At 34.3% G+C, this 22,247-nt stretch overlaps 1 protein-coding gene across 17 annotated transcripts in view; it reads right to left on the reverse strand.

Moving 5' to 3' along the window:
* TNRC6C (trinucleotide repeat containing adaptor 6C) overlaps positions 1–22,247 on the reverse strand; it is a 266,081-nt gene that overhangs the window by 120,793 nt on the left and 123,041 nt on the right. For 11 of the 17 annotated variants that reach the window (XM_056817419.1, XM_056817415.1, XM_056817424.1 and 8 more), the window contains one exon: positions 878–1,015. The exons of 5 other annotated variants lie outside the window; for them this stretch is intronic. In XM_056817419.1, the coding sequence (XP_056673397.1) occupies positions 878–1,015 (138 nt within the window). The remainder of the gene's footprint in view (positions 1–877; positions 1,016–22,247) is intronic. One more of the 17 variants, XM_007482953.3, reaches the window with a different exon arrangement.

Consider the following 22,247-nt stretch of genomic DNA (forward strand, 5'->3'; position numbering starts at 1 on the left):
TGATTAACTGTACAGGATTAATTTACTCTGAAAAGGACAATAGGTATGCTGAATGGTTAGCTGGAACCAAAATTGAAAATTACTTGAATTTTAAAATATCTTTCCATCCATTGTTTTTGAAAAAACAAAGGCCTTATATATTGCACAAGAGAAATAAGTCCAATGTTCCAGGCTCAAATATGTTTAAATATGTTTTTTAAATGTCACGTGATTATCCTATATTTTAAATGTTATTTGTATTGAGGGACAGTATGAATATTAGAACCGGTTAAGAGAATTAAATATACCAACTCACCATAGTTAATGGCTGTAAAGACACACAAAGCATTTTGCATTTAATATTCCATCATTGGGACACAGACTACACAAATGTTTCAACTGTCAACTGATTTAAATGCAATTAGTTATGAAATATACAACTAAGTGTTTTAATGGAAAAAAATCAGTGTTCAAAAGAATGAACCTTATATTCCTACATTTTAAAGAGAATGTATTTAAATGAGCTTGTTTTCTAGGTTAAAAATCTTTAAAAGCACTCATAAAAATAAAACTGGGTGGGGAAGGCACAAGAGGATAGAGCTTTTTACATTATTAAGGAGAACTTTCATAAATACTAATAATAAACCACAGACAAAATAGCAGTAGATAATATTTTCATTTTTCTGCTCAGTGTAGCATATCTTTAAGCAAGCAGCTCTTTTTGCTAAGACGCCATTTTATCAAATCTGAATAGCAGCCAAGAGCTTAGGATGCCATGCTACTGCAGCTCATAAAATGTTATATAATAAATTGATTTAGGAGACACACATGCTATTTACTAATTCTTTGTTGTGTTATGTTTTCCTGATCTAATAGGGACTGATGGGTAATGAAATACCTGAAGAAAGGTGTCGCCCAACCATCCTAGAAGACGCTACATTGTGTGCAGAGCTGCCTCTACGTCTGCATCTATGTTCGCCTGGGCTCTCAGCTTCAATATGTCGGCTTTGTACAGCAGGAGCCTCATCCTGTAGGGCTGCCAAAAAAATCTCTCAGTGCAAGTGTGCTCTCAGACAACCTACAAGCCCACTCGAGCTTTAGCTATACTGATTAGGATATGTCCTTTCTGTATATGGAGGTACCCCCATCGTATTCAATGCTAAGTTATATTAGCAACAGATGAGATTTTAAAGCTTTGATTATCTAATCACAGCTGACACTAAACCGATCTTCTTTTCTCTCTAAATTGTCCAACTGTCAAAAACATTTTCACTTTAGGACCCAACTACAATTAACACTGTAACTGTTTTTTCTCCTTTTTTTGAAAGTCAGCCAAAACAACAACCACATACTGGCAACTGGATGTATTCAAATAAATTCCTGCTTCTTTCATAGTCCCTTTCTATACATCTGCATTCTTTTCTCTTCCTCTTTCTACAAATGATCCTAGATATTTCGCATACCAGCATTAGTGGTAATATTCTAATGAGCCCCATATATATAAACTGGCAAGTTGTCAATTTCTTAATTATTTCTTTGTCTCTTCTCCACCAAAAGATCTAAGTAGTGAACATGAGAGCAAATTAGTTAATATCAAACTGTTTATAAATGTACAGAAGGGATAACCCAAACAATATATTTCTTTTTCATCATAGAAAAAAAAAGAAAAGAAAAATCTTCAAAGATTGTTAAACTGGAGGAGTTTCATTGTAGATTTGTAAAGACATTTTTTGAATTAGAAAAAATTATGATAGGATGACATTTTCTGGATCCCAACAGTGGCATGTTTCACTGCATTTATATAGTAAGAGTATACTAATTCAGACAATCCCTGTAATATGGGTGTACTAGGTTCCATGTTAATCACCCCAAGGGCCATTTGCCCTCTTCTGAAATATTATTTTGTTGTAAGGCAAAATTTGAGTTTACTAATAAAAACATTTTTCTAGTTTCCAAGAAAATGGTTAGTCTTGAAATGTGTACGTCAACCTTTATAGGTAAATCTAATACAATCACTCTCCTAATATGTGTAGGATTTAAATTAATATCCAATAACTCCAAGTATTATATTTTATAAGATTTATTAATAATCACTTGAAGTAGAGGAAATATAAAGACAAAAGTAAAGCCTGAGTAAAGAGAGGTTTTTCTGACTGCATTCATGGGAGAAGAGAGATGAAGGGGCGGGGTTACAGAAACTTTCTCTCCAAAACATAAGTACATAATGTGAGGACAAAAGTGAGATTCTGCGAAACAGAGTCCTGGGGTACAAAATTCTAATTGCACACATGGAAAACTACTATAAGATGTGACTAACGGATGAATATCCTGGCCTCTGCTTGAATATATCCAGTGAAGGAGACCTCCTAACTTTGGGAGATCATATTTGACAATTCCTTCTAACAGCTGTTAGAAAGCTCATTTTTTATAGTAAGCTTAAATAAGAATAAGCCTTTTTATAATTTCTACCAATTGGTAGTAGTTCTGTACTATAAAATTACATATATGTCTAATCTCTCAATAACCTTTTTTCTGGACTGAGTTCATCCATTTGTTCAAAGTTCCACTCTCAATGTTCCACTCAAATGTTCTACTCTTCTTGTGGAATCATTGAAGCAGCTATGCTGGAAAAGAGACTGGATTTGGTGTCATAAGACCTGGGTTCAAATTGCAGTTCTTTCACTTACTCCATTGTATGACACTGGGCAAATCACTTAATTTCCCAAAGTTCCAAAATTTCTCTAGGTATGCAAAGGAAAAAAATGCAACAGTTCTCCTCAAGGTGTTTATAGTTTATTAAGGGAAACAGTATGTGCTTATAACAGAAAATAAATACAGGACAATTTTTGAGGGGGAGAGGAACTAGCAACTGCTACAGCAGGGTAGGGTGGGAATCGGGAAAGGCATCTTAAAGAAAGTGGTGCTTGACCTGATGTTTCAAAGAAACACAGGGCACTAAAAGGCAGACATGAGGAGTGAGTACATTCTAAATATGGATGAAAGTGGGTGAGGAATATTAAGAAATCCAATCTGGCTAGAAGTACAGAGCACTGGAAGGGGAATAATGTAAAATTAGAAAGGAAAGGTATACTGGAAATTCCCAATCACAGAGAGTAGAGGACAGGATATAAGAATATAAAGCAAAAAGCTTTATAAACCATAAAGCACTACATAAATGCAAGTTATTATTAACACCCCCAGTTCCCTCAACTGATTTTTACAATATGATTTATAGACTTTCTACTGTCCTTAGTAACCTTCTCGTGAATGCTTTCTGGTTGGCCAATATGCTTATTAAATCTCAGAATTGGATATACTATTCAAAAAACTCCCTCTTAACTTTAATCTATTTAGATTTCTCTTTGCTTTAAAAAAAATTCCTGTATGGCATAAAGTAATCTTTATAATGAAAAAGTATTATCTTAACAGCCTAAAAATAATTTTGTCAAATTGGTAACCCAATAGGTAATGTTTTCCATTATTATCAGAATTTCACTTTAACATAAATTTTATTGAATCTTAAGATCTGGGCATAAATTATTCTCATATATGTCATTAATAGCTTTTTTCATCAAATCCTGAAAATATCATTATTAGTTCACAATCACTGTAAAATCAACAATGCTATTCCAGCAAAATTGTGCCCTAAAGTTCTGATAATCCATTAATAGATGTTGTCAATGTTTGAAGAGCCAGTGATAATAGGATTAAAAAACCATCCAAAAAACAAAATAATATATTTCAAGATTCTGTGAAGTAGAGGAAAGGACAAAAGGTTCTGTTGGTTCTTAACATCTCTGAAACACAGAAGTAGCTTATAAATATTCTCACATTATAATATGGAAAAAGGTCTTGATCAATGATACATGTAAAACTCAGTAGAATTGTGTGTCGGCTACGGGGGGAGGGAGGAGGAGGGAACGAAGGGAGGGAAAGAACATGAATCATGTAAACATGGAAAAATATTCTAAATTAACTAATTAAATAAAAAATTTCAATTAAAAATATTCTCATATCTTGTAATCAATTTTTTCTCATTTTATAACAAATAGCAGAATTTAATAGTAGCTGCAAGTAAATAAGCGTAGCTGCAAATAAGTAAGCACAGGGACAGCCTATAAGGGAAATGGAGGGATTTGTTTTTGTGCCAACCTAACTTTGCTTCTGTATGCATTTCCTATCCCTGACATATATTTCTGATATGAAAAGTTGATGGCTGTTAAATGAAAAAATTTTTAAAAAGGTTGGAAGTCAAGAAATAAAAAAGGAGTAGCTCTATGTATGTGTACCAAATTAGATACAAACATAATTGCTGCATTATTTCATATGCCTGAATTTTTCTAAATGCCAACTTACAGTGAAGAACATAATGGACACACACGAATTTTATGAATTTAATAGGGACACTATTAAAGAATAATAAAGTCCACAAATATTAATCTACAAAGATAATTCAATTCAGTTGAAATCAAACAAATATTTACAAAATGATGAAATATATATTTACAGCTTGGAACAAAAAGATCAAGTTGAGTTAAATGTTTGTAATATCATGGTCACAAATATATTTTGGCATATATAAATTAGAGTGTTGCTGGCAAAGTGTACTAAATAATTCTACTCTAATTAAATGCTTGAAGAGGGGGTCTAGGTGAAAAGAAAGCCAAGAAGAAGAGAAGAGAATTAAAATATATGTTCATAATATCTTAGGCATAGATCTGTGTCACTTCCCTACACAGTAAAGTTTATTATCTCCCTAGCTAGGATAAAATATAATATCTTTTGAAACACTATCAAAGAATAAGACATTTAGGCTTAAAAGATGCTAGACTTTGATGTACTACGTGATATTCAAGTGAACAGCAAAAATTAAGATTCACAAATTATTTAGAAGTTTGTTGTGTGCTTGATTAATTTAAATTCTCTACAGAGGATTTACCTCAAATACTGGAGTTCTTTCTCTTATAAATTTTTCATCTTGAGGGAACCAGCAGATTCAAACTATCTATTACTCTATACTCTCAATTCATTATTGGCTTATTTAAACCTGATTTTTTCCCTCTCCATCATCTTCATAGGAAGGCAGGTAAGAATGTAGGACTTGGAGTTAGGAGACTTGACTTCTAATCTCACCACAAACATTTCCTGCAACCTTGGGCAAATCACTTAGTCTCAAATGTTTTATCTGTAAAATGGGCAGATAATATAACTTACATTATTACATAGGGTTGTTGCAAAAATAAAAAATATCTCTAAGTGTTGCACATGTATCATATAACAATAACTTGATTGTTATATGATCTATAAATGAGTACATTCTAATTCTTTCAGAAAACTATATGCAATTGAACTTCATTGTCATTCCAGCATTTATGATGTTCAATGAAGTCTTCAAATCCACCATATTTTTCCTGAAAGGTGAAAAAAGTCTTCTGTAAATGTATACATTGGATTTTAATTATTTCCAAACTCTGAAGAGTAGAGAGTGAAGCACTCAAACCTGAAGGATGCAAACTTTTAAAGATCTATATTATGCTTGGTTGCTTATGCTGCACAACTTTTTTAAGCCATGAAAAAGGAAGTTGAAATTCCCTTAAATTTTTATTAAATATAATCTTTTTCTGCAAGTGCCCCAATTTCACCTAAGGTTATTAAGACTGCTGAAGAACTCACATTTCTTCCTAAGGAATAGCAATTGAATGATATTATGTGGCTACAGTGATTAGTGCCCTTTAAGCATAGCAAAACCTAGAAGAGGATCTGTATACAGTAACTCCTGGGTAAAGGGTATACAGAAAAAGCCATTGAAGTGAAAGGACTTCAAGAGATGATCCTTCCTGGTCACATGACAACCCCCAATTTTCATTCATCTTACTAGAAATAGACTACAGCCAGTTTCCTAGGGATAAGCCAATCATCTGTCCCCAGCCTGGTTAATCCATTTTTCATTCTGTTAAACCGTAAGCTTCAACAGCTAGAAAAATCAGATATAAAAATGTAATAGAAAAATTGTATTTTATATGATCAACTTGATAACATAGTATCAGGTGTCAAATTAAGTTACAATTAATATACATTTCTGTATAACAGAAAGATGTTCAAGTTCTAGCAAAAGCTGATACAAAATTTCAATGCAATTTCTGAACAGTACATTGAAATCCACATTAAAATAATTTGACCTGAATGTGAATTCACCTATTGACCTGCAATGTGTAAAATAAAGTTTAGAGAAAACTTCCAGTTCTGGAAGACCAATAACTATAAGTTTTAAAAAAGAACAAAATATAAGGTGGTATCAAAAAGTTACTACTAATTTAGTCATTCTACTTTCCATTAGTTTTTATAAAAAGTCCTACTACTTTATAAAAGCAAAGTGAGTTTACATTGGTCATGTTTTTTTAAATGGCCATCAGAAGACATCTGGTCCAACCATTTTATTTTACAGATCAATTACTCAAGAAATATTTATTAAGTACCTGTTATGTGCCAGGCACTATGCTAGATATGGATACTAAGAATGAATAAAAAAAAGTAAACAGTTTGTGTTAGAAAGAAGCTTATATTCGATCAGGTGACATATATCAGTATAGAGAATGAAAACAAATAAATAAAGTATTTCTTTACATGGTATAGAATGCATTAGCATTTTGATTGGGTGGGAAAACAGGAAAGGTTTGTGTTAGAAGGTAGTGCTTGACATGGGTCTTTAAGGAAGTAAGGGATTCTATGGAGTACAGTCCAAGTATGACAGATAGTGACAGGCATAGTGCCAGGAGGAGTGATATGTGTGAGGAGTAGAGAAAAGGTCAGTTGGTCTATAGACTACATGAAAAGTGCCAATGCATAAATAAGCTTGGAAGGATAAGTTAGAGGTAGGTTATAAAGAAGCTTGAATGCCAAAAAGTGGAGTTTATATTTTATCCTAGATAGGGAGCTAGTGAACTTTACTGTGTAGGGAAGTGGCACAGATCTACGCCTAAGGCACCTGAGTGGTAGAAAGAATGAGGTAGGGAGACAAATTAGGAAGCCACTATAATAGTTCAGTCAAGAAGTGATGAGGGCCTGAACTTGGTGGTGGCCATGTGATTAATGAGAAGGGAATAGATATATATCAAGAAATGTTGAGGGTATAAGTGACAAAAGTTGGGGGTGGAAGGAAAGAAAGAAATAAGCATTCATTACATGCCTACCAAGAGCCAGGCACTGTGTTAATAAGTCCTTTACAAATATCAGATTTGATTCTCACAACAAGGGAGGTAAAGGCCACTATTATCCTTTTTTATAGTTGAGGAAACTGAAGCCAAGGTTAAGTGATTTGTCAAGGATCACATAATTATGAACCAAAGGCTAAATTTGAACCCAGATCTTCGTGACTCTAGACCCAGCCTTCTATTCATTGTGCCAATTAGCTGCTTCATGAAGGGTTGTAAAACCTGGAAGACAGTAGTACTCTTATCTGAAATAAAGAAGTTTAATGGGGAAAGGATGGGTATTTGGAGGAAAGATATCCATTGAGATATTCCATTTTGGAATATTGAATTTAAAGTCCAGAGCCATTAAACGATTTAGTCCAACGGGATAGCAGTAAGTGATAGACTTGGGACACAAACTCAGGTCTGAGGTTTCAAATTCAATATTCTTTCCACTGAACTGTGGGGATCTTTCACGCTTTTTAAGATTACCAAAAAACATTAAATAAAGGCGAATCTGTAGTTTTGTTTTAGGGTCTTATCTATTCAAACTACTTTATATTTCTTAGCATTCAATCTATGGCTTAGTAAGGAAAGTTTTTTGGTGAAATCAAGACAGATTTCCTTGCCTTAATTACCTAAATGAGTATTTGACTAACATTGTCTTAGGTGCTATGAAATTTAAGAACTATAAGAACATTTCAGGATACTTACAAGTTGCAGTAATGAGACTAATCCATTAAAATTATAAGATATAGGGGGCAGCTGGGTAGCTCAGTGGATTGAGAGTCAGGCCTAGAGATGGGAGGTCCTAGGTTCAAATCTGGCCTCAGGCACTTCCCAGCTGTGTGACCCTGGGCAAGTCACTTGACCCCCATTGCCTAGCCCTTACCACTCTTCTGCCTTGGAGCCAATACACAGTATTGACTCCAAGGAAGGTAAGGGTTTAAAAAAAAATTATAAGCTATATATGTGGGTTGAAGACTAGGAAAAGAAGAGAAAGAAATACAGAAATACAATGTTTGGAGAAACAGTGAGGGAAGGAACAGATATATGGCATTAATCCTAGGACAGTGAAGCCATAGATTTTACTATAATGGTAAGCATGATTTAAGAAGCAAAAAGATTAGATAGACTGGAATCAGACTACAGAGGGCCTTAAAAGGCAGGTCAGAGTGTTTGTTACTCTAGCCAAAGACACGTACTACACACAAAAGACACAGACTGTTACCCTCTTCCTGTTTCTCGATATTCTTCAAATACCTATCCCCTATCTTTCCCTATTTCATATCCAAAATAGAACTTATCTTTCCCACAAAACTCATGCCTCTTCTGACCTTCCCTATGCCCTATCAAGGGCATAACCATTATCTGGCAATCATTTGTCAAATCTAATCAATTCTATCTCCAAAACATCCCTCATAGTCAACCCCTTTTCTCTCTAATCACATGGCTACTGCCTTAGTTCAGGCTTGTATCATCTCAATGGACTGCTGTAGCAGCTTCCTAAAATTGTTCTTCCTGCCTCAAGTACCTTCCTATGCCAATCCAAAGTAATTTTCCTAAAGCATAACACTCTAGTACTCAAATTCCAATGGCTCCCTATTGCCTTTAGGGCCAAATATAAGGTCCTCTCTCTCTTTTAAAATTTTTTTAAATTTCTCTTTTTTTTTCAAGCTCTTCATAACCTGGATCCATCCCAACACAACTTTCCAAACCTATTTACACATTCTTCATCCTCTATGTCTTCATTGTTCCTTACACACAATATTATAGTTTTCATTTCTGTATCTTTGAATAGACTATTCCTCTTGCCAGGGAATGTAACCTATTCTCCTGGTTTCAAAAGCCAGCTGAAGCATCATCTTTCAAATCACCCTATTTCCCTCCAATTATCTTGTATTTAAATTTATCCACTTTGTTTATATATGTGGTACAATGCTAACTCCCCTGATAAAATGTATGTTCCTTGAGTGGGGAATGCTTCTTTTTTTGTCTTCCTATTCATAGCACCTAGAAGAGTCCTTGGTAGGCACTTAATAAATGTTGTTGAATTGATATACTGATCTCACAAAAAATTCTACATTCATTGTCTTTTTGTCTTCTCCCTCATTCCTTCCAATCTAGATCTTATAATCTAGTGTCCACTCCATAGCTAATAAAACTACTCCCACAAGGATTACTACTATCTTTTCTCACTCTTTTATCATCATTGACTTCTACAGAATTTGATACTTCTGATTATCTGACAGGAAAATATTTCCTAAGTTAGTAGTTAAAGGTTTTCTGTCTTTGGAAGTATTCTAACCAGGGCTGGATGACCACTTTGCAGGTATGATAAAGTAGGGATTTCTTTCAAGTATGAGTGGGACTAGATAGCCACTGAAGTCCCTTCCAACACTAAAATTCTATGATGTGATTTGAATCTTAGTTTTTGTTTTTTTTTTTTAATTTACAATCTAAGTGACCATGGGCAAGTACCTTATCTTCTCTGGGTTTCAGTTTTCTAATATATAAAATAGAGGGTTTGGGTTAGATGACTGACAGAGCTCCTAGCTTTAAATCTAAGATCTTATGACTAGAAGGGTTAGACCTGGTAAAAAGTGGTTAAAAATGGGGAAAGGTAGTAGAGAGGCAGTATGGCACAGCAAAAGAAGCAATGATTCTATAGTCAGATGACCCAGGTTCAAAACCCACCTCTGACATATATAACTTGCATTACTTTGGGCAAGTATCTTCATCTATAAAATGAAGAAAGAAAGTGGGGAAAGTTGCTTCATTTCTTTGGGCCTCAGGTATAACATTCAAGGTTCAGCTCAGCTCTAAATTTATAATCTTATCTTCCTCCTTGGGGAAAAAAAAAAAACCCCAACAAATTAGCAATTGGGAAAATTAGGTCAGTCAGGCCATAGAAGCATCTACTGTGAGAGACAGAAGGAGACATGCATTAGGCCAGTAAAAAAACTGATACTACCTTTACAAACATTTCTCCTCAGATTTTAGTGGAGATAATCTAGGATCCTGGGGGCTCAGGAGCTTCAGAAATTAAAGTTATCCATGATGGAATCAGCCCTTCTGGGAAAGGAGCTTACCATCAAAACCAACTTTATACCAACTGCCATGCACAGGGTAGGGCAAGTCCAAAAGGTCTGTGAAGAGCAGCCCTGAGGATCAATAGGATCTGCTTCTAGGTCAGCCCTCACATAGCCATTGTACAGGGGAGCAACCAATGTGAAAATGTTAACTGGCAAGTTGTTCTGCAAGTACTATAACCCCTACCCCACCACTGTAGTCTTAGCTACCATAGGTCCAGAAAAGAAAATTTCAACCCCAAAACCCAAGGCATTGTCAAATGATAGTAACATTAAAAATGTAAATAATGTTTATCAATGGAAATTACATCAACTAAGATGAAACACTTATCTTCTCTGTTGTTGGTCCTAAGGACCACTGGGCCTTTGGAGAAAGTCACCTAAATGTGAGGTTCTCCCTAAATTGAAGTTTTAATTTTATCATTTAACTACTCACTTCCATCCCCATTCCCCAACTGCTCCTGAAAAGCTTCACATTTTATAGCATAAAAAAGTCCAGATTCTTTGGCTTGGTATTGAAGGTCCTTGACAATCTAGCTTCTATATTCCTTTCTAGCACTCTCCTTTACACATTCTATGATGATGGCTTAACAGATTTAGAATTAGAGTACCTATATTCAAATCCTGGTGTTGCTCCTTACTATGTGGTTTGGGGAAAGTCATTTATTCCTTAGTCTCAGATGATAAATGAGTATTATACTAAATGACTTTTAGGGTCCCTTCCAGTATTAAATCTATGATGCTATTAGGTGGTAAAACTGCTCATTTCTGAAAACATTTTACACTTTCCTGTCTCTCTTCTTTTGTTCATATTATAATAATTTAAGTGAAATTTAGAATTAAGTAGATTTAGACAACAATGATAAAGTCAAATGAAAATCTTCAAAGGGCAGAAAAATATAACTAGAGTTCAAAGAATGATAAAACTGAAAGGGATAATCTAATCCAATTAGATGAATAGTCCAACTCCTTTTTATAGATGAGGCTGATGCCCAGTGAAAATAAATAGCTGTCCAATGCAGAGATGAGCCTAGAATTCAGTTTGATTTCTATCATTCTTTTAATCACACTCACTACATTTCCTCAGACTTGCAAGTTGTTAGGGTAAGAGATTAAGTAATGGTAAATTTCCCGAGAAAAATAGGTGTAGAAGGGTATAAAACAATCTAAAATAGGAGATAATTTTAATCTATTCTGAGACCAGTTTATTATCTTTTTGTAGAATCCATTGAAGATACACATTTGATAGATTAATTCAACAGGCTGCATATCTCATTTAGCTCTGTTCCATGGTCTTATCTATAATTATTTTTCATCCATTTTGTTTTTTTAATATGTATTCTTAAGACACATGTTTGGTACTGTTGTAGGAGGTATTTCTCTGGTGCTTAATGCATAAATAACTTTATGATAATTTGTAAAGAGAAGCATTTGGAAAACCTTGATGATTGTCTGCCTTTACTGGAAATGGATTTAAGTCTGAGGTTTTTTGGGGGGAAAGCTGTACTTGGCATAGATAAATACCTAATTTTATTAAGTGTAAGCAAGGTAGAGATAAAATTTTCAAAAAAATCCAAACTACAAACATATTCTTAATAATATTTAAACACTAAAATATATATTTATTCAAGGAGTAAGGTCAATTATAACATTCTTCTCTGATAAGCAATTTATTGAATATTTAAGCAATACTGTTAAATTATTATGGTATAGTTTGGGGCAGTGATACATAATAGGTTGAATGTCTTAAAGGTTGAGGGTGCTGAAACCAGGAAAACTTGGACTCAAATCTCACATGAAACATAATGACTATATAACTCTGAGAGTTACTTAGCCTCTCAGTGCCTTAGATAATTCTCTAAGATTATAAATTGCAGAGACTGGCACTGTGTAAACCTTAAAATTTCTTAGACTTATAAATGTTGGAAATTTCACCATTGGGAAATTTCATACTTGAAAAATTTCCTACTGATAGTCTATTGGAATGTGAATCCCCTTGGCATAGGAGGGTCTTTCTCCTCCCTACTTAAGATTACTTTAGGACAGAAACCTTTTGCTGAACAATGGAAAGGGCTTTGACCTATGCTTAAGCATAGAACAGGAAGTTCTTTGAGTCATGATTGATTTTAGAATTGATACAATAGAGATACTTGGAATGACAGAACCAGGTCTTGGAACTTCCAATCTCCACCCTGCTCAGGGTAACAGGATTTAGGAAGGGCTGCAGCAAAGGATCAAAATTTAATTATTTGAGAATATGACCTTCAACAGACATGTGCAAAGGGGCAGACCTCTGGGCGGTCCTGGGTTAAGCTAGAGCCACCATTGGCACAGGGAAGACATGGACAGTGATTGGTAGATGTGAGAACTGAGGGGAGGGAACTTGGATGGTTTCCTTAAAGATAGCGGGGTCTGAGGACTGGGGGGGGGGGGGGGGGGAAGAGGTTGTGCTCTGAGAAGCTTGCTCTGAAGGAAGCTGGAGGTGGAGGCCCCTGAGACTGTTTCTCCATTTTGGTCACGTGAGTGATAGGGACTGATCTCTTTTCTTTGCCTCAGCTATCTAAGGGCTTGGGCCTTTTGGCCCAGCCTAAACAGAGCGGGTATTTAAGCCCTATCTCCCCCCCCCCCCCCAATACCTTTCTTCCTCCTGTTTGTAATTAAACTCCATAAAAGGTTGACTGCTGACTTGAGTCTCATTAAGGAATTACATAGCTGAATTCCTTGGCAACCTTAAATTAATATATATCAGTCTTTTAAAGTGATTTCCATGTCACAACTGGCAGAGGAAGTTTTTTCATTTGAGGAGTTCTCTGAATGAATGAAATCATAGATCTCATTCCTCTCCCTAAAACGTAGGGGAAACTGGCCTTAAACACGTCTTCTATCAGCTTTTTGTGTTAAATCTAAAACAAACTTTTTAGGTGTGACTACAAATTATTAAATTCTATGAATATTTTCCTGAAGACTACATTCAAAGGTACTAAGTAATTACTGTATTTGAATAGAATCTGTGCATAGTTAAGTAAATGGCATTACAGTCTTGAATTATTTACATTTTATTGGTACCATTAATATAATTATTTCTTAAACGTTCTCCTTTCTTATTAAGCAGTCTTTTAAAATGCCAATCTAATAGGACAAGCCTGTTTGCTCCTCTAGTTACATATAAGACAGCTCATTCCATGTAATACTTTGCCAATAGTTATCTTTCAATAATTTTAGTCATATCATGGGAAAAAAAAAAACAAATACCCACTATAATCCTTAGACATTATCCTTCCTTATATCATCACCCTTAGTCTATAGTCATTATTTGAACAAAACCAGGAAGAGACACAAATTAATGGAGGTAAATTTCAATAGACCTATCTTTTATTTAATTCATTTATTTTTAAACCTTCTGTCTTAGAATCAATACCATGTATTGGCCACAAGGTAGAAGAGCAATGAGGGCTAGAAGAAAGGGGTTAAATGACTTGCCCAGAGTCACTTAGCTAGGAAGTTACCTGAGGTCACATTTGAACTCAGGACTTCCCATCTCTAAGTCTTCAATCTACTGAGCCATCTTACTTGTCAATAGACCTACTTTTATTTTATTTTTATTATTATTATTATTATTTTTTAAATCCTTACCTTCCACCTTGGAATCAATACTATATATTGGATCCAAGGCAGAAGAGTGGTAAGGGCTAGGCAATGGGGGTCAAGTGACTTGCCCAGGGTCACAAAGCCAGGAAGTGTCTGAGGCCAGATTTGAACCTAGGACCTCCCGTCTCTAGGCCTGGCTCTCATTCTACTGAGCTACCCAGCTGCCCCCTCAATAGAACTACTTTTAAAAGATTTTAATAAAGTAAATAGTTTAGGAAAATGTAAAATTCCAATTCAAATTATCTTCAAATATAGCTATCTTTAAAGCCAGTTATTTTCTGATATTCTCTGAGACATAAGTAATAGATTACTAAAATTTAAAGAACATCATAATACTGATATAATCTCTCTAAGCCTCCAACCCCTACCAATTGCTTGCTAAAATAAAAATAAATTTTTTTTGCTTATTTTTGTAATATGATGTTTTGTGCATTCATCAAGAAATGAGTCAAAATAAGAGAAAAGGATCTGATGATATGTAATTATTGACAATACTAAAAAATTTTACTGAAAATATCCTAAGAGAAAGAAAGCTTATTCAGTTTTCCTTTCTTTTTTTTTTCTGTTGATTAGTCTTTATTGAGTAGCTGCTAATACCACATTATTAACACCACATTATGTGGGGGATACAAAGAAGAATTAAGACACAATTCCTGCCATCACAGAGATTACAGTAGGGAAGGTAATAGAAGAAGAAATTGTATAATACAAAAGGAAAAAATGGGTATATTACAATTTTACATGTGTACATTTAAGATATACAGATTAAAATGATGACCACATAAATTAAGTCATTTTTCCTCTGGTCAGCCTAAGGAATTTCTGTCATAATTTTGCATTTCATCGAAGCTACCTTTTAATGAAATCTCTTTCAAAAGGATTCCAGCACTTGAGAACGAAGTAAGCATGTAATGTTTTGCTATCCTTCGGATCAGTTTCCTTTCTAATAAATACTATGTACATGGATACATAAGATTAGAATGATGATTGGAGATTTCAAATGGAAGAAGCTAGTTCTAAAAAATTTTCTAGGAACCATGTCTTGGTTCATTTGGTCATCTTTTTTCTGACATATATTTAGTAATAAATAAGAAAATCAAATGTTTATTGCCAAATGTCTATTAAGTATAAGTTTTAGCAGATAACTGACTATATACACAAATACATACACACATATATACTGGATACAACTTCGTAAGATATCAATAGTACAGCTAGTTCTTACTTAAGTGTACCATTCTGCAGACCTCTCCCCTCCACCCCACCCCAGGGGCTCCATGAGCCCCTCTCTCTTCCCCCCTCCCTAGGTTTCAATGCCTGGAGCCCTGCTTAAGCTGCTGCCTTCCTGGCAGGTAAAGCAAGAACTGTCTGTAGATGAGTTGCATAAAATTGCGTAAGTCATGCCAAAGATAGTACTGAAGTTGAAAACACTACTTATTTTGAAGTAGAAGCATAAGTAATTGAAAGGGCATAAATAATACAAATAATGCTTGATCTAAGTGTTTCAAGATAAGCTTCTAATGTATGCCAAAGCTTTAGAAATCCTTATGTAAAATTGGTAAATTTTTTATAATTATATCTGAGGAAGAATGAAACTATAATGAAAATTTAAAAACCAGTATGTCCTTATTTAAAATAAGTTTAAAATTAAGCAATCCTTGCCAAAATGACACATGGCATCATGCACTTAATCCTAATAAGCATTTGGACTTGTAACTGAGCAAAATGTACTTAACTTTCAAATATTTTTAAATGGAACATGCCTAGAAATCATTAAAACAATAAACAGTACTGAACTAAGTCTTAGTTAAAAGACTGATTCTTCTGGGTGTCATAGGTAAGACTTTCAAATACTTTATAACTTTCTGTAATTTTTTTAATTTGAATTTTTAATTTGAATTCCTTTTTCTATCACTTCTTGTTTTGTTTTTGGTCATATATAGAAAGACTGAAAATATCTTATTACTTTATTTAAATCATAGTTTTAATTATCTTTAGGTGAATCACTTTGATAAATTATCAAATTGACAAAAAGTGATGATTTTATTTCCTCCTCGCCCATATTAGTTCTCTTAATTTAGTTTTCTTCTTATTGTTTTTCTGGTATTTCTAAAATATATAAAACAGGAATGACAATGTTAAAGATAATGCTTGCTTATAGTGTTAGACAGATACTGTTTACCACAATAAGGAAAGGTTGTATTGTATTTTTAAAGAAGCTTTTCCTGCATATGTTGATTATGTAATTTTAAAAATTGTTTTTCATTACCAATACATAGTCTATTATAAATTTGATCATTTTCTTAATATTAAATCATCCTTGCATTCCTGTTATAAATCCATCTAAGACATGGTGTATAATTTAAAAATATATTCCCATACGGATTTCACTAAAAGTTATTCAATATTTTTTCCTTGATGTTCAGTAGTGATATTGGTCTATTTTAATCCTTTTCTGCTCTTGGCTCCTTCTCTTTTGGTTATCAATTATATTTTTTGATAAAAGTATTTTGCTGGATTTCCCCCCACCCATTTTCCTATAATTCCTGGCATCAACTATTTTATTATGTTTGAAGGAATTCTCTTCAATATCCACCTGATTATGGGTCCTCCCACCCTCATAGGTTATGTTGTGGCTTGCTTGTTCAATTTCTTTTTTTGAGACTGGGTTATTTAAATTGCTATCTTTATTTCTTTCTCTATCGTGAATTCTCCTTTTTCATTTCTGATACTGGTAATCTGGCGTACCTTTCTTTTTAAAATTACATTAGCAAATGATTAATCTGCCTTATTGGTTTTAACAACTAAGTGGACTTTTTGTTTTCACTTTTACCTCTCTTTTGTTTTTCAGATTGCTATTTTTGTGTTTAGTTGGATTTATTGATGTTGCTTTTTAGTTTTTAATTGCATGACCAATCCGTTGATTTGTTTTCTTTCTCTTTTGTTGACGAAAGGCTTTAGTGGCACCTTACCTGATGAAATTATTTATTGTTTCTGATTTTTTCTTTGATCCACCAATATACTAGGATAAAATTATTTAGCCTTTTAACTTTCTTCAAATGCCCTTAATTCATACACACTGATATTAGCTTTCTGGAAAGTAATCTGAAATCATGTATTAAAAGTCCCTAAATTGTATAAACTCTCTGACTTGGTAACCACTTCTGGGTTCACGTTCCAGAGATCAAAGAAGGAAAAGGACAATGAACCTTTTTATGATTTAGTTTCCTCATCTGTAGAAAAAGGGAGTTTATGAGCACTAAAATTCCTTCTAGCTTTTACTACAATTTCATGTAATAGAATAAATGTTCAGTATAATTTTTCACTCAAAATCAGTTAGTTTCAGTAAAGTATAGGCAAAAATTTGAGAGAATCCTCAGGAATGAGAACAGAGTAGGAGGGAGAATTAAGTAATATTCTAGAACAAAAGGAAAACAATTTTTTTTAAAGTATTAAGATAGTATAGGGGAAATATGATGGGGTAAAAGAAAGTAAGAAAAATTTAATGTAACAAATTATTTCATAAATTTGTATGCTGCTAAAAAAGTCTTGAACTTCAGTTTGTCTTAATGGAAATGGCAAACCACTTCACTGTCTTTGCAAAGAAAACCTCACAGAAAACATTGGCATGCTATGGTACACAGGGTCACAAAGGGTCAGACATGACTCAACAACAACAGCAACAAGATTTATGAGGTAAAAGAAAAAAGGGGGCCAACAAAAGAATAAAAGACTAAAGTTAAAGACTCGAGGGAAACTTGCAAGAAACGGGGAAGAATAAGAAGGTAGTAAAAAGAATTAAGCTTATGCACCAAATCTATTGATAACCTACTAATGAATCAATGTCCTCTGAGTGAAGGGAGAGTAGTGAATACTTGCACAGATGAGACGAGAGCAAAGAAGGGGCAATAAGTGCTGTACTCCTACAAAATCATGCATAAACACTGAAAGGATGCTGATACTTTTAGTTTCTCAACAAGAGAATCTTCAGGAGAATGGAGGTGGAAGTGACAGTGAGAATGAATTGGGAGTGATCTGGAAGAGGAAATATGTCTGACACTGAAGTGGAAGGAGAAGGTATCAATGACAGGCATAAAAATGCTATGGGGGTAGTTTGTGCAGTAGGAGGCTGCCTTTTTCAAATACTGAAGCTTCACTTGCAGCATTATGCTCCAAGAAAAGGGATATGAGATTTTCCTGGGGCAGTTGGAATGTAGAGTGGTGGACAAGACATATAGCTAGGTTGCTGGCTTAGAGATAGGTTGCTATAGAGCCTGACCAACATAAGGGCAGTGTGATGGAGCCATTCTTCACACTTTACACCACACTTCACCATACTTCACCATTCAGGATATGGTGTAACTCAAACCAATGTTTGCAAATACACACTGCTTCCTTCAAAAATTACAACTAAAGGTGAGGCAAATGCAAGAAAAAAATGTTCCAAAGGTATCTCATGTTCAGAACAAAATATGTCAACATGTCCAAAGTAATTCATTATCTTTCTACTGCTCCAAAATGCATCCCTCTTCCAAATTTCCCTTAAGCACACTATCATTATTCCAGGCACTCAGGTTTGCCATTTGATGTCATCTTTGACTTTATACATTCTTATTCCATACAACCAATTGGTCATCAAATCTTTTTCCCTAATATCTTTCATCTCCATCCTCTTCTTTTCACTCATACAGTCATCACCTAGTTTGGGCCTTCATCTTCTCCCACTTGGACCATTGCAACAAGGCTTTGCCTTTGTTTTAGCTGTCCCCTGTAACAAGAATGCACTTTTCCCTCTTGAAATATCCAGACCCTTTCAAGATTGAGTTCAAAGGTTACCTTTTATATGAAGCCTTCCATGAGCCCTAGTTGCTGCTCCTTTCTCCCATCCATAATTGTACTTTTAGTGTATACATGTCATTTTCCTGCCTAGACTGTAAACTCCTAACGATAGGGGTCACTTCAATTTGTCTTTGCATCCATAGTATCTAGCAGAGTTAATAAATGTTTGTTGTATTGATGGGCAAGATCTACAAAGGCAATAACATGGGGACTAATGAGGAACAGAGAAAGGATAAAGAAAAAATAAATAAAAGTATAGTTCATGAATCAGAAAATAAAACCTAAATAGAAGGGAAGATAAAAATAAGCCAGACAAAACAAAGAAGTGGGGATAGGGGGAGAAGAAGCAAACAATTATTAAAAACAAGAGTTTGGAGGAAAATGAGATTCTAAAATACTTAAAAAGATGGAGGAAATATAGTGATAAAAGAGGAAAAATATAATAACAAATAAAAGAAAGAAAAAAGAGATTAAAAAAGAGTAAGACAGTAACTTAAATGAGGAGGGGAATCTAAAAAGCAATGCAAAAGGAAAAAATGGAAGATGAATTGGGATCTGGTGATACTACATGATACGAAAGGAAAGACATCTAGATGCCTCAAAGAAGTACTCTAACTTGGGCCTTGTTGCTAGGCTTCTGGATATCTAGAAGTGTCCAAGGAGGTTCACAAAACACCGCCATGTTTGTCCCAAATCAAATTGGGAAACAGCAGGTCTTCTGGCTGGGAACATACTTCTGCTCATGCCTGCTATGGGGCAGCTTTCCCGACACCTATAAGAACATAGCAACAGGACAGATCATGTGGCTGAATGCTGTGCCAAAATCTAGAGGGTTGAATCTTCACAATCAGACTTCAATGAAATTTCTCCTGATCTCATTCTCCAATATTAATATTATCATTCCCTTACTTGCCTTATATCACAGAGATACTGAAACCTCATCTACCAAAGAAAAAATATCCCTTTCTCTAATTTTAGCTGTTACCTTCTATCATTGCAAAACACCTCAGCTCTATCCCATCAGTGTTCTACTTCAGATCTTCCTGTCCTTTCTCAGATTCTTGTACCAAAAATAAACTTGTTTTCATGTTCTACCACTTCATTTCTTACTCTTTCTATCTTCTAGCACTCACTGAGATCTGGCTCCAAGATTATATTGCATCCCTATCCACATTTTTCTGTACTAGCTAAAATCCCTTCAGTAACTAATTACTGTGGAGGAACTGAATTACTTCTTTCTTTGTTCTTCCTTGAAAGATCTTAATCTTCCAGTTATTCAGTCTACTCAACTACCTTCATCTAGTAATCTACTTCACCTCAGCTATACACAGGGATAGTCATATCACTGATCTTGTCATTACCCATGACATACTTCCAGATATTTAAAACTCTGATATTCCTTTATGTAATCATATGTCTTCTCTTTTCATCTCTTCCTATTCCTAACCTTATATCTTCATCCTCATCACTAATTCTTCCATTCCTTAGTGTTTTCCCAAACCACTTCCCTTTCCCTGATTATACTCTTCTTCCTTTCCTAATCAAAATCTCTTGTTGAAACTGCTCAACTCTACACTGTTATCAGTTCTCAAATCCTTGTCTTTTTGTCTTAACTGAAACCCTGGAATAGTTTTGATCACTTGCGAACAAACTACTTAATATGTGCTAATTTTTTCTAATTATATGTAATAAGCAATTTTTAACAATTTTTAAATTTTGAGTCCCAAATTCCCTCCCATCCTTTCTCTCCACTCTCTTCATTGATAAGGCAAATAATTTGATATAGGTTATATATATACAGTAATGAAAAAGATATTTCCATATGTCATGCTGTAAAAGAAAATAAATACTCCCCCAAAAACCCATGAAAAAAATAAAATGAAAAGTACTATATTTCAATCTGCATTTAGACTTCATCTGTTCTCTGGAAATAGACAACATTTTTTATCATAAGTCCTTCAAAACTGTTTTGGACTTTTGAACTACTGACAATAACTAAGTTATCCCATAGCTGATTATTGTATAATATTGTTATTACTGCATACACCATTCTCCTGCTTATGATACTCTGCATCAGTTCCAGGTTTTTCTGAAGGAATCTTGATCATTATTCCTCAGAGCATGACAGTATTCTATTATTGTTCAGCCATTCCCCAATTCATGGATAGTCCCTCAATTTCCAATTCTTTGTCACTATAAAAAGAGCTACTATAAATATTTTTGTACAAGTAAAGTCCTTTTGATTTTTAAAAAAAGTTCTTTGGAATACATATCTAACCACTGGGTCAGAGGTTATCTGTTTTATAACCCTTTGGGCATAGTTCCAAATTACTTTGCAGAATGGTTGTATCATTTTACAACTGCATTAACAGTGCATTTATACCCGTTTTCCCACATCCCCTCCAACATCTGTCATTTTGTTTTTGTGTTGTATTAATCAATTTGCTAGGCAAGGAGTAGTACCTCATAATTGTTTTAATTTGCATTTCTCTAATCAATAGTGATTTAGAGAATTTTTTCATGACTATAGATAGCTTTGATTTTTTTACCTGAAAACATCTAGCTCATATCCTTTGGCCATTTATGATTTGTATTCTTATAAATTTGACTCAGTTCTCTACATATATGAGAAATGAGGCCTTTATAAGAGAAATTTGCTGTCAACAGTCTCTCCCCCCACCCCCAGTTTTCTGTTTTCCTCCTAATTCTGGCTGCATTGGTTTTCTTTTTGCAAAAACTTTTAAGCTTAATAAAATCAAAATTATCCATTTTACCTGCCTCTTATTAGGTCATAAATTCTTCCTTTATCAATAGATCTGAGAGGTAAATGATTCCATGATTAACCTACCTTGCCCATATTATCAACCTTTATGTCTAAATCATGTGCTCATTCTGACCTTATCTTGGCATATACAGTGTGAGATGCTGGTCTGTCTCTAATTTCTGTCAAACTGCTTTCTATTTTTCTCAAAAGGTTATTCTCAGCGCTCCTCAGCAGGACAATGCATAGTACATAGTAATGGATCAATAAGCATTTTTTTCTAAGTACTTCATATTCTCCACCTGTATAATTATTCCCTCCCAATTTCCTTTGCTGGATCTTCATTCATATTAAGGGAACAAAAAAATGGGGCTCTATCCCATTCTTGTCACAAAGTAGATATATCCTAGGTCTTTTTTCTCTCAATGTTATTGCACTTGGTGAGCTCAATAGTTCCCCTGGGTTTAATTATCATCCCTATGCAGATGATTCTCAAATGTATATATCTAGCCTTAGTATCTCTACTGAGTTCCAATCCCACATCCCGAAATGCCTATTGGAAATTTCAAACTGGAAGTCCCAGAGATATCTTAAAGCCAGTATATCCAAACTAAATTTTATCATCTTTCCCCAAAAACCTACCCCATCCCCTTTCTGAATTTCTCTATGACTGTTGATGGTGCCACCTATCAACTAGGTTTGAAACCTCAATGTCATACTCAATTCTAATCAGTTCCC

This window comes from Monodelphis domestica, chromosome 2 (genome assembly GCF_027887165.1).
Source record: "Monodelphis domestica isolate mMonDom1 chromosome 2, mMonDom1.pri, whole genome shotgun sequence".
In the NCBI taxonomy this organism is placed as follows: Eukaryota; Metazoa; Chordata; class Mammalia; order Didelphimorphia; family Didelphidae; genus Monodelphis; species Monodelphis domestica.